Source organism: Gymnogyps californianus, chromosome 1, assembly GCF_018139145.2.
Source record: "Gymnogyps californianus isolate 813 chromosome 1, ASM1813914v2, whole genome shotgun sequence".
NCBI lineage: Eukaryota > Metazoa > Chordata > Aves > Accipitriformes > Cathartidae > Gymnogyps > Gymnogyps californianus.
Window position 1 is genome coordinate 7501870 of NC_059471.1, and position 17183 is coordinate 7519052.

At 38.3% G+C, this 17183-nt stretch overlaps 1 protein-coding gene across 7 annotated transcripts in view; it reads left to right on the top strand.

Annotated features, from left to right (window-relative positions):
- The window catches only part of DLG2 (discs large MAGUK scaffold protein 2), a 1037179-nt gene that overhangs the window by 730290 nt on the left and 289706 nt on the right, over positions 1–17183 (top strand). For all 7 annotated transcript variants that reach the window (XM_050914840.1, XM_050914880.1, XM_050914903.1 and 4 more), the window contains one exon: positions 11286–11422. In XM_050914840.1, coding sequence (XP_050770797.1) covers positions 11286–11422 — 137 coding nt within the window. The remainder of the gene's footprint in view (positions 1–11285; positions 11423–17183) is intronic.

The following is a 17183-nucleotide window of genomic DNA, read 5'->3' on the forward strand; positions in this document are numbered from 1 at the left end:
AGGGCTCTGTAAATCGCCTTACATAAAAACCCAAAATTACTTGTAAATTTGTGTCTTGATTTCTCTCTGTATTTTTTAAAAAAAAAGTAACTGAATGGATGACAGATTATTTATGGGTTGATTGCAAATAGATAAGAAGCTACAAGATGAACTTTGATTTCATTTTGTATTTTCAAGCTTCAACATAATTGGCAGAGAGCTTTTCAAGAAAGTATTTCTGTTCAGCTTTGCAACAGGGATAAGAACATAAATGCTAAATTCCCCTCATCAGATGGAGGACGAACAAAAGAAACTGATGAGTCTCTCCCTGACATTTATGGTTGCTAAACAGATCCCAAACTGACAGGCTGCTCCTTCTGTCTCCATTTTATTGGTGACAAATTATTAAATATTTGTCTAGAAGTGCCATCCAACTTAGAAAGCAGTGACCCAGCTGTACTCAGTTAAAGATATATCACCTAATGTTATACAAAGCAAATAGCGTTTGTTCATGAATTAAGATAGTTATCTCCTGTGTCAAGTCTGTAGGTTTCAAGAATGAATCTTGATCGGAAAAAATGGTGGGAAAAGCACAGCTTTACATAGTAGCATGACTTAAAAAAATTAACATCTCATCAAAAAGTAATAACTACTTTAAAACAGATCTTGGTGTGCACATCTACAGGAACAAATGCTTTTCATTTAAGTTATTAGGAAGTGAACTAACTTGTGCTGCTGTCAGTAATTACAGTAATTTGTGCAGAAAATTACATAGGTACTATTTCTTAATGACAGACAAACTATGATCGACTGTCAGCATAAATTTGGTTGCTATGCCTGAAACAACTGGTGTACTTTGTGCATGGAAAGCAAACCATATTTCAGCATTTGAACCCAAGTTAATATGTAATGTAAAAACAATAGCCATTCTTTGGATCTTCTCAGTGCAGTCATTCCAGGTTTCTGTAACTGCCTGCTTGTCTTGGCACTGCAGAGGAGCCATGGCATGTTATTTTTGTTTCTTTGTCCAAAAGTTACGTGTCTGAATTTATGTGGCATCAGGAGTTAAATAGGGTCAAGTGAAATTTAAGAGCATGAGCAGCAGGTGAAAGGGAAAAAAAACCTTCAAGATTTTGACTGAATTGTCTGGTGAAGAGAGGAGACAGTCAGGAAAAGGGAACTTCTCTTGGTTTTACACCAGTGAGATCAAGCTCTGCCATGTTGATCCCATTTCCAGATACTTCTCCTCAAAATGAAAACCTTAGAGAGCTGATTGATTATTGGTTACATATTAAGGGAAAATGGTGTTATTAACAGGAGATGCAGTGAAAATAAATACAGCTGTGTCGTAGTTTAACCCCAGCCATCAACTAAGCACCATGCAGCTGCTTCCCCCTCCCAGTGGGATGGGGAGGAGGAAAAAAAAAGGTAAAACCCATGGGTTGAGAGAACAGTTTAATAACTAAAGTAAAATAAAATACACTACTACTACTAATAAAATAATAATAATTGTAACGAAAAGGAATATAAGAAAAAAAAAACAAAACAAAAGACAAGTGATGCACAGTGCAGTTGCTCACCACCCGCTGACCGATGCCCCAGCAGCGATCCCCGCCTCCCGGCCAGCTCCCCCCTGTGTATATACTGGGCATGACGTTCCATGGTATGGAATATCCCTTTGGCTAGTTCGGGTCAGCTGCCCTGGCTGTGCTCCCTCCCAGCTCCTTGCACACCTGCTTGCTGGCAGAGCATGGGAAACTGAAAAATCCTTAACTCAGGATAAGCGCTACTTAGCAACAACTAAAACATCAGCGTGTTATCAACATTATCCTCACACTAAATCCAAACCACAGCACTGTACCAGCTACTAAGAAGAGAGTTAACTCTGTCCCAGCCGAAACCAGGACAAGCTGTAAGAGCGTATTTATGGTAATGAGGCTAATTGCCTTAAAAACTTGTGTTAGGAAAAAAAAATGAGATGCTAGAGATAACTTGGTTTCCCACTGCTTTCAACCCATGTGCATAACTACTCTCTGAATTAAACATTCTCACAAGGCAGCCAATGCTGGTTAAATCCAATGTTCTCAAGCCCAGCGCTTCTCTTGAAAGGATGAGTTAAAGGTTTGATATTTGATTCTCTAACCAGGAAAGGTTCATAGTACCAGTGTATCTGCCAGAGCAAAAATTTGAGAAATATTGAATAAGCATTAGTATTACACTGTTAGGAGAGCAGTTTTACTGTTCCCTTTCCTCCCAGTAGGACTTACGCTCTAAAGGCATATTTTTACTGAATTTTTTTCAGGTGCATTGCTAGCCTAGATAGCCATTTCTGTCCTGCTCATTTCAGCTACTTGCTCCTGTCCCTGCATCTTTCCTTCTTGCCACATCCCCCAAGTTGAGTTTGCTGAGCAGCAGTGATAACATTGCACTGCTCTCCATAGGGGTCACAACTCTATATAATAAAGTGCATTGTACAAAACCATGCTGCAGCAAAAGGGACATATGAACCCGACACCATCCTCAGCTGCCGGCTCTTACTGCTGCCATCTCTGTAGATGCTGGTGAATATGCACCTGGTCAGTGATTCAGAGTAGTTTGTTTTGGGTTTTATGCCATTTTCAGCTTGCCAGTCCATTTGACTAGAAAATTTTCATGGCTAATACAAGGCAGGCAGTGGGAAAGCGTGGCCAAAGGCAGGGAGGAGAGCAGTTATCTCTTTTGGCAGTAGTGAGGCTTTAGATCAGCATATGACAATCTTGAAAATACACCCTGCAATCCCCCAACCTGGCTTTTTGCTGCTAATTAGGACAACTGGCTGCTTAGAATCATGAAATCATGGAATGGTTTGGGTTGGAAGGGACCTTTAAAGATCACCTAGTCCAACCCCCCTGCCATGGACCCGGACATCTTCAACTAGATCAGGTTGCTCAAAGCCCCGTCCAGCCTGACCTTGAACACTTCCAGATATGTCTTCTTCATCTGTAGTCATGCATCGTCCAGTTGATTTTTGCCCAAATGAATGAAAGGGCAGGGGTGAGGATGGGATAAAAAACAAACAAACAAACAAAAACCTCTTGCTAAGAAAAATGCTGCTAATGCAGAAAAAATAGAATGAGAAAAAAAGGGTAGTCTTTCATATCCATACGGTCCATTCATATCACATTCAGCCATACAGTCACTTATCCTGTGTTTAACATTATTCCCTGCAAGATGTAAATGTTCCTATCACACACGCAGCCAGCCAGATGATGTCTACCCTAATCAAAAATTCTGATTTTTAGTGACTCTGGATCTGAGGACTATTTGTCCTTGTGGGTGCACCAAAAATATGCAGAAACTTCCTGTGTGAACAGGAAGTCAACGTGCATGCACAACTTCAGTTGTAGGCATATGCAAACCTGGCATGGAAATGTGAGAAGAGAAAAGACATTTCAAAAAATCAAGTTGTAAGCAGTTAATCCTGTTCCTAAGTGGCAGATCTTGGATTTATCTCCTGTACATCACCAGTCTTCACTTTTTTAAAAACATAGTTTGACTGTTTTTAACATGAAATGTTTAGACTTGGTATATCATGTGGCTTTTCCTAAAAGAGCTGAACTACTTGCTATAATTCTTGGAGTGTCAGTATATGTCAAAAATGAAATAATTTTCTCTTTCTTGCACTTATGCTAGTAAAACTGTGACAGTGCTATTTAATATGATTTTCAGTGAACTTGAATCCTCAGTAATGCTTTAAAAATCAGCTTATTGTGAATAATTAGGAATACTGCCTTCTCTTTTCAAGACAAATTTTAAAGTATTCTTGAGAATTCCTGTTGTGCAATTAGGCCACTGCTCATTGTCTGTGCTTTCTGAGAAATTTATTCCTCATTAATTTGAATAAATGGAAAAATATAGAATAAACACAACTTCTAATGAGGCTCTAAGTGCATTTTCCTAGCTTACTGTTTCCTTTCTTTTCAACTACATCTGAAGGAAATGTGTCTTTAGGGATAAGTATATGCAGACAAAAAATTCGTAGTGGGAAAAACATTTAATTGCAAAACTGGATAGAAAAGAAGGGATTGTTTTCATTTGCATGTTAGAGAATTTTTTTACGAATTTCTACAAATAGCAGTGTAATTTAACAAGATGTGTTTTCAAGGCTTTATTAAAGATTACAGAAAGATTAGCTTTACTGTTACAATAATGTAAAGCCAATGCTTTATCTACTGTACCTACAGCACGATTGTTTTTAAACATGCACTCACTGCCTTGCAGGTATTTTAACATTTGCGTCATAATCTCACTTTCCCATCGTCTCGTCTCTGGCTGGAAATGTAAACAATTTTTTTAAGCCAAGGAGTGTAACCCTGTGTCCTGAGAACAGATTCCTTTCTTTCTTGTTGTAACTCAATAGAGTCAACTGCACTGTTTGATTTCAGTGCCCAAAAGAATGAAAAAGCAGTTGGAAAAGAGTTGTAGTTGTTTAAATTTGCTTCTGAGGCCAGAGCAGAGTAACTCAGCAAAAAAATCCCTGAAATATCCAGAAGGATTTTTTCCATATTCTGGACTCTTCTGCGTTTCTGACTTTTGTGGGTCTCGGATGATGTTGATGAGCCCCTTGTGTCCAAAGAAAAGATGTAACGCATTGCATTCCCCTATAGATCTCCAGCAAAAGAGCAAGCTCAGAGAAAGCAATGTTAGGCAGGGAGCTTTCTGGGACATCCCAGCACATAGCTGTTTTGGAACAGATATAAGGAGCTGTAGGTAGCAGTGTGGTAGCCAGATTTTAAAATTACATATGCTCCCTAATGGTATGGATAGCAGTTTGTAAAATTTGAAATGGAGACTGCAAACCTGCTTAGGTATTCTCAATCAAAGGTACGGAAATCAGCCTGCCATCACTGCCTACTGGATCACCAGCCAGCAGCTACTACCACAGTCTCTCCTCCATTGAGTTTTAGGTGGCTGCCATTCTTCCAAGCCTTTAGTCCTTCAGAGAGCTGTTTGGGGTAGTATGAATGTACATATGCACCAGTGTATTGAAGACATTTTAATCTCTGTGAGATCATTATCTCTGTTCTCTCTCTCTCATCAAGCAAGCAGCGAGAACAGACCTCTGCAGATTCCTGCACTGGGCTGTGCAGCAAGATTGTTTTACTATAACATTTTAAATTGCAATTAAATTTTTCTTTTTATTATATTAAGAATAGTTAAAATTAGAACTATTTTATTGGTATTTATTTTAAAAATTTGAATTTGCAGTGTTTAAAATTTATGCAGATAAAGGCAGATGAAAGATGAAAAATTTTAGTTACTTTCTACTAAAACCTTTGACCAAAGTCTGCTCCATACGGAAAAGTTCCTCGCTCGCTGAGGTTACGGAAGGGTCCGGTCCCTCAGAGAGACATGTCAGTGTTGCTGTGCAATCAGTGCTCATTTGCAAGGAAAGGATTTTCTTTGCCTGCTGTATAATCACAACTGCCAAACAGTATCCAGTCATAGCATCTCTCATGAGCATGCTGGCCATACTCTGTGGAAGTATTGCGTGTGCTCTCCAGTTTGATCCTCAGTAGAGGCTGTACTGAAATCTGGCATCTCTGTTGGTTCAGTAGTATGGAAAGGTGATGCACTGGCAGCCACAGTGTAGGGATTAATGAAAATAATAACTGTAAAAATGGCTGTGGGCAAGAACGAAGGAACTGTGTAACAACTGCTGGATAAATAGCTGAAGGCATGAGTATATAATGACACACAGTGTAAAGGGGACAATAATTTTCTCCTTGTGTAAGGTGGTTTCAGAGAATAGTCTTCTTACCTGGTGGCACTGTACATCATTTTTATTCCTTCTGACATCAACTGGGAAATAACCGAAAACACTAGATATTTCTGCAAAAAAATGTCAAAACAATAAGGAAGATGCTTGAAGTTTTTAACCCAAGGCTGTTAGAAAGAAATACTAGATAACGAAAGGCTCAGTTAGATTTGTAGGGGCTTGGGCCTTTTTCCTGGTCGAGGCTATTATCAAATTGTTGGTTACAAAAAGAGCCCTCTGAAGTGATCTGGGAGCAGGGTCTGAAACAGGAATTAATGATGGCAATGAAAGTAGGCAGCTTTTAAGTATGTTATGAATATTAGTTAAAGTTTTATGAATCATCCTGTACTTTAGACTGACTTTCTCATCCACAGAACAAAATGTAGTCAAATTTTATTCATGTAAGTCCTTCTGGTATAAGCTGTCACATGAGTCAGGAATAGGAATTGTTATAAGAACTCACTCAAATAAACTGATATTTGAATCTACCCCTGCAACACAAAGGAGATGAGATAGATAAAGTGACATTTCCTATGTTTGGGATTAATAGTTTCTTAGGAATTGATTCATGGGATAAAAAATAAAGACAGAGAGAGAGAGCTCTGTAGAGGAAGATCAGTCCCTCCTTGTAACACTGTATAATTGTTGTGAAACATATTTTAATTTTTGTTTTGCAAAGTATTTCGTTTTTGTGTGTACCAAATAATAAAGGAATCTGCTGTCAATAGTGAACACTAGTTGTAAGTCACAGCTATAACAAGTGTACTAAACTTCCACGATTGTGGGGTGCTACTTTAAAATATGTGCTATATCTCTCCTCCGGGAAAACTAAAATTGGCAACTAGAGGCTTGAGCAAAGGAGCAGGGGGAGATATTCCCTGCTGCTCCTCTGTTTATACTTAACCTAGTTTCAGTTTGTTTATTCATATAGCACTAGATATAACTGTGATACCTGTCAAAACAAGTCAATCAAATGATATCAGTCAAAGCATTTTATATTACCCATGTTCTTTCCTCCCTCTGAGTGGAATATGATTAACTAGAAACCTGAATTGGACTTCATTGCTCCAGGTTGGACAATTTCATTGGTAGGTTCATCAGTATGATACTGTTCTCCCTTTCAGAGGAAGGAAGAGACTATATAAATATTGGCTCTGTAAGTTTAAGTAATTTCAACAGTAAAACAACACTGAGCTATATTTTTTGTAATTGAGTGTTGTAGAAGTGGCTGGTCTGTGGAAAGTCAGGAGCTACCTCAGTTTGGGTTCCTCATTGCCTTGTCCGGTTGCTCACAGGAACATGGTCAATGTGTCACGTCCCACAGCACAGCCAGGCTCGCAGTGCCAGGGAAGGTCCTCAGTGGGGCAGGTTGTTGCATGCGTACTTTCTGGTTGTATTATCTTGTTTTGCTGCCTGAAACAGTTTCATAAAATCTGAGTTCATGTAGTGTTCTGGAGCAAATCAGTTTGTTTCATGTCTGTAGAAAATGATTGTGGCAAAAAGGAATGAGAGATCATACAGGAAGGGAGAGCGAGGTTTATTCACGAAATCTCCAAATAAGTTACCCAGTTATGCTCATTCTCTCATATATTTCATTCACTCTTTATTTCACCCACATCCTCACAAGCCCCAGGATGCATGTGCCGAGGTGGTCTGGCTCACTCGTGCGTGACACAAAGGACGTGAGACATCAAATCCTTACCACATATCTTGGCATTTTCTTGATGGGCAATCATGGACTAATTTTTGGACAGATGATGTATACCCTCTAGGAGTCCCCTGTTGTTATGGGGTGGTCCTTTACACTGAATATTTCTTTCTTCAGTCTCTAAGTCTTAGACAAGGCGACTGCTCATTGCCTGTTTTTCTTCATTTAGTAAACACATGTCTTTATCGCTGTGATCTGCTTTCCTGTTGGGCTTACAGGCAAGAGAATGGCATATGTCACATGCTGTAATCTTGCTGCCAACATCCCGCTGTTACGGTACAGAGTCTTCTGCTGACAAGACACCTGTGCTGTGGTCTTAACAGAGTCCAGACATTCCAGGCTTGACAGAAACGACTCATTTCTAGTTTTATTGCTAGGAACGTTCTGTATTGTCAATACACATAATTTCTCTAACCTTTGTTCTTTCTTCTAGTGCTTGCATGCACATTTCCATTCATATTTCATTTGTTTCTAGCCTAATATTTCTGTTACAAGTCCTATGCATTTTGTGGCTTCACCAAGTTACTCTATGTGTTACTCTATGTTCGACAGGTCACTTTGTCAGATGTAAGGCATACTGTGGTAAAGCCAGGAATCCAGCAATTAGGAATTATGCATTTCATGTCTCTAGAGCACACTGTTTTGGTTAACTAACTGCAAATCATACACTTCTTAATTACATTTTAAGGTTATGACTTAAATGCTGCTTTCTTTGGCTTCGCAATTATTTGGAGGTTCCCAGCTAAGGACTGTGAAACTCATGTTGTATTTACCTTCTAAAATCCTCATTCTGTTTGCTGGCTTAAAATAAACTTGGTTCTCTGTGTAGGATAGTAGCAAAATGCAACATCCCATTTGGGTTATGAGTGAGAGTTTCATGTAACCTCACTTCGTATTAGAAAGCTGACATTATCTAGCTGCAGTTGATCTTTTAGGCTCCCTCTTTGGTTACTGAAAAGTGATATGCCTGCATGATATGCCATATGATTCATCCCCTGTGTCTTAAACAGTGATTTTATTATTATCACAGAGGTACCTGTTGCTGAACTAATCATAGAGGGAGCCTCCATGCCTGCTTTTTACCAGAAAAGTAGTTAGAACATGTGTTTTTACTCATATAGTGATACATTTAAAACATGTATCTGGTGCAGCAAATAATGCAAAACAGATGTAAATAGTCGCTGGTTACCTTTTTCTGAAATAGCTATGATTGAGACTTGGGAGGGTTTTGAATTGTTTTGGCTGCAACTTCTTTGATCTTTTGATTTTTTTTAATTCAATGGAGCAATGAAGAAGATCAAGTTTAGAAAACATATCTTGCTCCCTGTGTTCCCAAATGTTTGAATGATTCTCTGTTTTTAAAATAGAATAAGAATCTGATATGAGACTAACCCGATGTAGCTAGTGATGAGAGGGATCCACACCAGGGATGCACAAACCTTTCTGAGGTCTTAAAACAAAACAGAAACCTTCAGTCTTAACGGAGGTGAGACTCTAACTCAGGTTGTGAACTTCTATAGCACTGATTTTCCCACCCACCTCTTCCCACATCCAGCCCCCAGCCTTTCAGAAACCAAGAGTGTGATTCATCTCTTTCAGATGTCTCTTTGAGATGAGATGAATCATGCTTTAAAAGCCCTTAATGAATTTTCATTGATTATAAAGGTAGCATAAATGATTAGCATAGTTGTCTGATGTCATTTGGCCATATGAATCCTACCCAAAAGTTTTATTGTAGTATACTTTCCTAGTGCCCTAGCAATTAGCAAAAGTCATTTAAGTAAAATTAAATGGGCCATTGTTCCATTCCCCGTTCTTCCCAAGAAGAAATCTTTTAAAGAAGGCAAGTATGATTAGGCAATTAAACTAAATCATTGTCGAAAGGAAAGACATGGAAAATCTCTCTCTTCCTCAGTTGTCTCTCCTACCCACTCTCATCATCATTCTGGAATACTCTCAGATCTTCACTTTACTGGTAGAAGCGTATGCAGATGTTTTTGGGGTCAAAAGGATGATAATCACGTCACCAAGGAACATTATTCAATCATTGTTCCTTGTCCACAACTAATGTTTTAAAGAAAATTTCCATTCTTGATGTTTTCTTCGAATATCTTTTTGCTTACTTGTTAGTAGTCCCAGGGTAATGAACAAATTCTTCCATGCTGAAGAAATCATAATCTTTTTATCTTTGTAGTTGTCCTGGCAGTAGCGCATAAACAGTAACAGTGATCACCAGCTTTATCTGGAAATTAAATAAAGCTTTATTTTAATTATCCCATACTTCTGAATTAACTTCATGTGTATTGTTAATAGTCATCTTAATGAATTAAGTAGTGTTTCAATTTGAGATATAAATTCAGAGGTGTCTTTTTGTAATTTACTGGTTTGGCACTATCCATTAAGTAGTCCATTATGTTATCTCACCTCACATCTTTTTAAAGCTAAAATAATGATCAAATGAAAATAATGTGAGAAAAAAATATCAAAAAGATTTAATTCACTCAAAAAACCTTATCTCTGTACTCATACAGCTGTTAAAAAAGCCCATGTGTTTTAAATATACCCTCACTTAAAGTTTTATTGCCCAAACAGTCAGGCTGGTGAGTTTGCAATAAAATGTCAAATTCCAGGCAACTCGTTTTTTACTATTGCATTTAACTGCTCAGGCTGCAGCTATTACTAACATGTTTGTTTTTAGAATGACTGAACAGCATAGATTTCATAGATAAAACTAGTGATTGTTCTCTAAATAGATATAACTATTTTTCCTGAACAACTAAAAGAGAAATGCCTGGTTGAAGCAATAATCTAAGCAGGTTATTGTCAGTAACAGCTTATTTGTTCAGCTGGAAGTTCCCATTAGCTATATGATTATGAAAAATTAACAGTATGAAGTAGATTTTTGTGGAAATAAAGCACAGTAGTTTCTGTCTTTTTCTCTGATTGAGAGATAAAAATGTTATTATAAATGAAAGCAATGATTTGTCTGTTTATGCAATGTGTCAGAGGATAGGAAAAGTAGGAAAAGGGTGAAACTGTCTATTTTTTCTTACCCCAACATCTATTTATTTTGCCTTCCTTTTCCTGAATTGTATCGGCATGTATTATTGACATTGTTCCAAAGTTTGACTCTTTGGGTGTTTATCTAGGAATTTCACAGATCACTGAATGGAAGTTATATATGTACAGAGGACTATTGCTTTCTTATTTTATGTATCCATAGCCAAAAATATTTGTGTCCTAGAAAAATATGCGAAGCAGATTTAAATCCAAATAGCTACACCATTTATCTTTCACTTTCACAGACCCTTCACTGTGGTACTACAGAAACTTGCAAAATCTGCAGTACACCTCTCCAAGTATTTTTCAAATTGTGTGGACAATCAGAATACCTTTAATTTTGTTCTGATAGATGGTGATGTATTTTATACCAATATTTAACAAAATAAACCCCAAGCTTCAGAGTTTTATTACTAGTCATGGCAAGTTGTGCCATAACTTTTTGACATAGGCTGCACTGGCCCCTGGCGAGGACAAGCCATGCGTATAGAATCATCACTGGTTCAGTTCTTTTTGTCTCTACCTTCCTATAATTGTACATGACAAAGAATCTCCTTAATTTATTTCTGTCCCTGATCTTTCAGGGAAAGTGAAAGAGTACGGACCTCACAAATATCTCTTATTTGTATTTCTGTAAAAAATACTGTAATTGAAGAGTAGATCAAATGCATGCTACTCTTGCACTTCTCTTTAATGTTATATATTGTATTGCTAATGTTTTGTTTTCGATATCTTCTCAAGGTCTGGGATTCAGTATTGCAGGAGGGGTTGGAAACCAACACATCCCTGGGGACAACAGCATTTATGTCACCAAGATTATTGATGGAGGAGCTGCGCAAAAAGATGGGAGGTTGCAGGTTGGAGATAGACTTCTTATGGTAAGTATGACAAATTTAAACCACATTTTATATTGCTGAAAATTTTTTCATATAAGGACTTTCATTCACCATACATCTTACTGGAGGTAACCATTACAACTTCTGTAATAATTATGAGTTATATTTCCGTCATCTTCATTTTTTCCATTCTTTACATATATTTCTGAGACTGCAGTTAAAAAAGCATTACTCTGGAAAACCAACATTTTATGAAGAGAAGGCAATGGGTTATATTACTTTGACAAACCTTTAACTGAGAAGAGAATAAATGTATTATGCACATCAGCGACAAGTCAAAATTCACCAGAAAACTTTAAAAGAAGATTTTAGACAAACTGTTCATTATGGCAGTACTGATTCTACTGATCGTTTTAAGAAAATTGAAAGATGTGAAAACATGCCACTAAACTCTCACGTGTAGCCATTGTCAGTGGACTATTACCTACATTTCAGTACACGTAGGAATGCTTAATGTATATATTCCATATAGATGTTAGAAAAAAACCCAACTTTTTCCATCTTTTTCCTTGAGGAAGTGCACTTATTCTTCTGATGGATCTCACTTCAGGAAATTCTTCCTGATATTCGCAGTGCTAGTACCTTGTTCCTTGTAGATAATTCTTTCCCACTCCCAGAGTTTGTTTAATTCTTTGTTGAGGGGGAAATCCTGACCCTGGTGAATCAGCAGAAGTTAGTCTATGTTGAGTTGTATTCATGTCAATGCATTTGCACAGATTTCAGGAGGTAGAGAAATATTTTTTGACTCAGTGCCATGAAAAAAATGTACTGCAGTAGCTCTGGTTTGTGACGTGATATCTAAGCAGTAAAAAATTGCCATGACCTTTTTTTGCTGCCTGCAAAACTGTGCCTAATTGAGGTTTTCTTTATTTGGCTAGGGGCACTGTTCCAGTCACATGTGAAGATGACCATTCATTTTATACAGGGTATTAAACAGAACTGGAAAGGCACTTGGTTGCTGGGTTGGTGACTCTTTGACTTTTTTTAATTAACCCAAGTGGATAGATAAAACAGCTTAAGGATCAAATGGTGTTATCAAAATCAACGCAAAATGAAACTAGAATTTGGAATTTCTTTGGCATTTCTTCTTTGCAGGTTCTCGGCACAGTAAAATTCAAGTCACTGTTGTATAATGAAGTTTTTGGCTCATTTTTCTATAGACATGTATATTTGTATTTGCCAAATTTGCACCTTATTTTGTTATTTTGCACCTTGTAGCAAATCTGCTTGTGTTCAGCTGTTGTTTTTTTTCATGATGAGAATTCCTCGCAGTTTTTGTGTCATCTGTAAATTTTTGTTACCTTACTCTTAATTTCTTCCAACTCACTTGAGGGAATAAATAATACATACATACAAAAAAAAAAAAAGATGCAAAACCCCTGTATTCACCATCTCCAGTGTAATTTAATCAGGATGAATTTGAATAGAAAAATATTTATTTTATACACCACTATGTATAAATTCATTCTTTCCAGATTTTTATAGGATTTGTCTATTAAGCATCTCTCCTCAGTCTTGAACCTGTGATTCACTGCAGTCAGATATAGATGTTTCTTCATTGTGACAAGTTTATACTCCTGAATTTGACTTCCGAAAATGAGCAGATGTCATTCTCAGTGTGTTTGATGTCTTTATACCGCTTTCCTTTCAGTCTGGACCAGTTCTTTGCGTACTGTCATCTTCTTTTATCACTGCATGTAAAATGAGCAAAAAAAATCAGCCATAATATTGCTCTCCATTAGGTATGTACTTCCAGACCAAGCTTTTCACTGTTGCTTAAGAAAATCCTAGTCAACTTACTTTTTGTATACCTTAACCATTACTTTTTTGGAGATAAATTTACAAGATCAAAATCTATTTCTAAAATTCGTGCAGATTACAGCCATGTTTTCTGGTTCTCTCCAACAAGACGCCCTGATTTCTTTACAACTTGTGTAGCTTCAATATTTTTTCTCTTCTACTTTGTGAAGTATCTGTCAGTTCATGGCATTAACTTCATGTTCCTTTGTGAAAAGTGAGTGAAAGAATTCATTACTTTCTTTTGGCAGTGTATCAACACAATATACCCTTGTCATCTATACAGTCCTACTTCTGCTTCACTGATTCCTTATTGATTATATATTTGAACACTTCCTTTTTTTTTCCTTCTCAGTAGTGCATCTTTTCTTGATCTTTGTTTTTTCCATCATTTCTCAATAAAATTTACCAGAATTTGTCATCCTTCTGGAATTCTGAGCAGCTACTGGGGGGCTTGTTTCATTTTTGTATCATCCGTGTTCTGATAAGTTCGTGTGAAATGCTTTCAGATCCCAAAGAACGTGCAAATCAAATGCATTAAAATTTAAGATGTAATAAAAGAGATGCTGCAAAATCAAAACTAATATTGAAATGTAAACAATTAGGTGCCGTCTGAGCATTTTGCAGCTTGATGACCCTACTGTTATTAAATGCAGATTGCTAATAGTGTGTTAAGCATTCAGAAGATGTATTATGTAAATACTGAGCATTGTGATTATTGTGAAATCTATCCAAGGGCGTGTTATGCAGTTATGTTTCTGTGGCACTGAGCCTGCACTTAAGGCTTATTATCCTGAGCACTTGCACAAGAAAATGCTCCATTGTAGGATAATGCTGAGGTGCCCATTAGGAAAATTACTGGAGGAAGCATAAGAGTGCTTAAGCCAAAAAAAAACCTCAGTGGTTTTTCTAGGTATATGTGAAAGGAACAGACCAGAGCTCTGCTCTGAAGACTTACAGCTAGGAGAAAAATACTCCCTTGCTGTATTCTGGTGGTAATGCCTATGGTAATGTCTACTACTGCTGGTGGTAATGCCTGCGGTGAGCATACGCCTGCACTGAGTGTCTCAGCTAGGTTGCTTCTCTTTGCATTGGAAGGGAGCAAAGGGAAATCACATACAGAGCATCATAGGCTAACACGATAATTCAGGGTCAGCTGTAGGGCCAGACCAGTTTGCTCAGGAATTTATCGAGTTGAATCTTGAAAATCTCCAAGGATGGAGCTTGCACAGCCTCTCTGGGAAACTTGTTCTACTGCTCGACTGTCCTCATGAGGAAAATACTTTTCCTTATAATCTGTTTGACCCTCTCTTGTTTCAACGTATGCCTGCTGTCTCTCATCCTGTTACCACATGCCACTCTGAAAAGTTTATCTCTGTCTTGATGGCCTTCCTGTAAGCACTGGGGGTCTGCTGTTAGTTGTCCCCAGAGGTGCCCCTTCTCCAGGCTGAAAAAGCCCAGCTCCCTCAGCTTCTCCTCACCAGTGCTCCAACCCCAACCATCCCGGTGGCACTCCCCTCAACTTGCTCGATTTTGTTATCTTTCCTATAGTCCAGGGACCAAAACTGAACGCAGTATCTAGCTACAGTCTAATGAGTGGCAACTATTGGGGAATAATCCTTCCCTGGATCTCCTGGCTCTGCTCCTGCTCATACAGCCCAGCACGCTGTTGACCTCTTTGCTGCCAGGACACCCAACTGGCTCATGCCCAGCTTGCTGTCCACCGGGTGCCCCAAGCACTTTTCCATAGAGCTGCTGCCAGGCTGTCAGTGCCCAGCCTGTGCTATTGAAGGGGGTTAGCCTGTGCCAGGGGCAGGACTTACAGTTTCTCCCTGTTGAACATCATAAAGTTCTTGTCAGCCCCTTCCTCCAGCCTATCGAGGATGGCAGTCCTGCCCTTGAGTATATGGACTCACCCTCACAGTGAAGCATCATTTGCAAATGTGATGAGAGCGCACTCCTCACCTCTTCCAGGTCATTGTTAATGATGATCAGGAAGCGCTGAAAAATGGTTTAAGTTCTTACCTCTCAGATAATGATTGCTTTCTTTTATCTGATACCATCATCTCACTTTGGAAGAGTTTATCTACAGAATGGATAACTGAGAAATCAGTATAAAACTGTGTGTTTTTACTAGTACAAAACAACACTAATAGCTAGAAGCAAGGTATTCTTCAGGGAAAACTCCAAAAACATTAGGCTTTAAAAGAAAATTTAAGTTAATATTTATCTCTTATAAGAGATAAAAAATCGTCTTTTCAAAAATTTGTCTCCTGTGCCAAAATACCCTTGCATGTTTGGGCCATATCCTGTTGCTTCTTGGCCCACGTAGTCAGAGAGATCAGACTTTTGTGGGGTTATTTATGCTTATAGAAAAAGTGATGTTACTCGCATACCAAGAGATTTAATTTGATTTCATGAAAACAGAAGGAAGAAACAGGAGTCACTTTCCTTTTCAAAAATTTAGGCTCGCTTTCTACTCAATTCTGTGCTGAAAAAAGCATGTTATTGTTTGGTGGTTCCATAGGGCTGCAATGGGGTTGTGATTGCACAATTGTTGGTATGTTCCTTACAGGATCCCCTACCAGTATCTGTTTCTTTCAGATTGTATATGAATGCAGGATCATGTTTGTGTTAAAGTAATCAGAGCGTATCATTTCAGATGCATCTAGCTTAGCATTTGATTCTGATCAGAACTGCTCTTTTAAAGGGATTTTGACCGTCTTGGGGGATGGTCTTTTAGAAAACAAATTGGATTTTTTTTAATGAAACTGCAACAGAAAATGTGGTCCAGGAGCATTCCTAATTAGCATTGCATTGCAGCTGCAAACAGGCATTTTAGTCAGCAGACTAGATGTGATGGAAACTAACCCCCTTAAAAGATGTATAGCATGGATGTCATATCATCCAGACCCTCTGTTGCTGTGGATCGCTCCTAGTGCACACATTCTTCGCTCAGGTAGGTGCACCCACAGATCTGGAGTTACACTGCTGTGCCAGTTGATGGAGTACAGGCATTACCCCGTTAGACTTAAAGGAAGAAAACAGTGTGAACAGATAGTACCTGATCTGTAGGTTGTACTGGCTGACTAGCACAAAGGAAACACACTAGAAAAAATATACTCTGAGGTAGAGAGTGAGCTAGTACTGAACCAGCTCAGGGTGTTCAGTGGCTGCATCCCTTCTGATGCAGCGCTGGGCTCTGAGCCAGATTTACACTGTCATTAACTCTGGCCTTGCAATGCTTTATCTAGCAAACGTAGATTTGCTAGGCTCGATCTTTGGATGGTACCCTAGCAATGAGCTTCCCAATTTATTCCTTCTAATGATACTCTCATCTGGTTGTTCCTTCACAGTTTTATCATCCTCATGCCACTTCATTAGCCTTGAAAACATTTTTTTTTACTGAAATCAGCATAAATTGGGATTGAAAAATGATGGTCCAATATAGCACAGTGCCACTTGCACTGTGTATGCACTACACTGCTTGAAGCCTGAAGCCCACTGCTCAGCCTCATATTTGTCTGTGAAGCACAAACTCTTGTATTTCTCTGCAAAGAGCAGATCTGGTTTAGGACACTTAGCCCATAACTGTTAATAATCTAAGCAAGCTAATTTCAGAGGGTTTAACAGACTGTGTCATCTGAAGATAGCCAGTTTCTTTCTATTCAGAGTCCAGCACTTGTACGACTAACTGAGGAGTCCATGGGATTATAAGTAGTTAGTTAATCCAAACAGATGTACATCCTTAGGACAAATTATGGGTCTTCAGCACTGAAAAACCTCTCACTTTTCACAGCCTTTTAAATCATGGTGAGTTTTTAAAAAGGCCATCAGTGTTCTAGATTTACAGCTGGCACGTCGCAGGTGTTTACTGGCAAACGTTCACCAAGGATTCACTCAGGAAAATCCACTTTCTGAATGAAGAGTAGAGTATTACACAAAA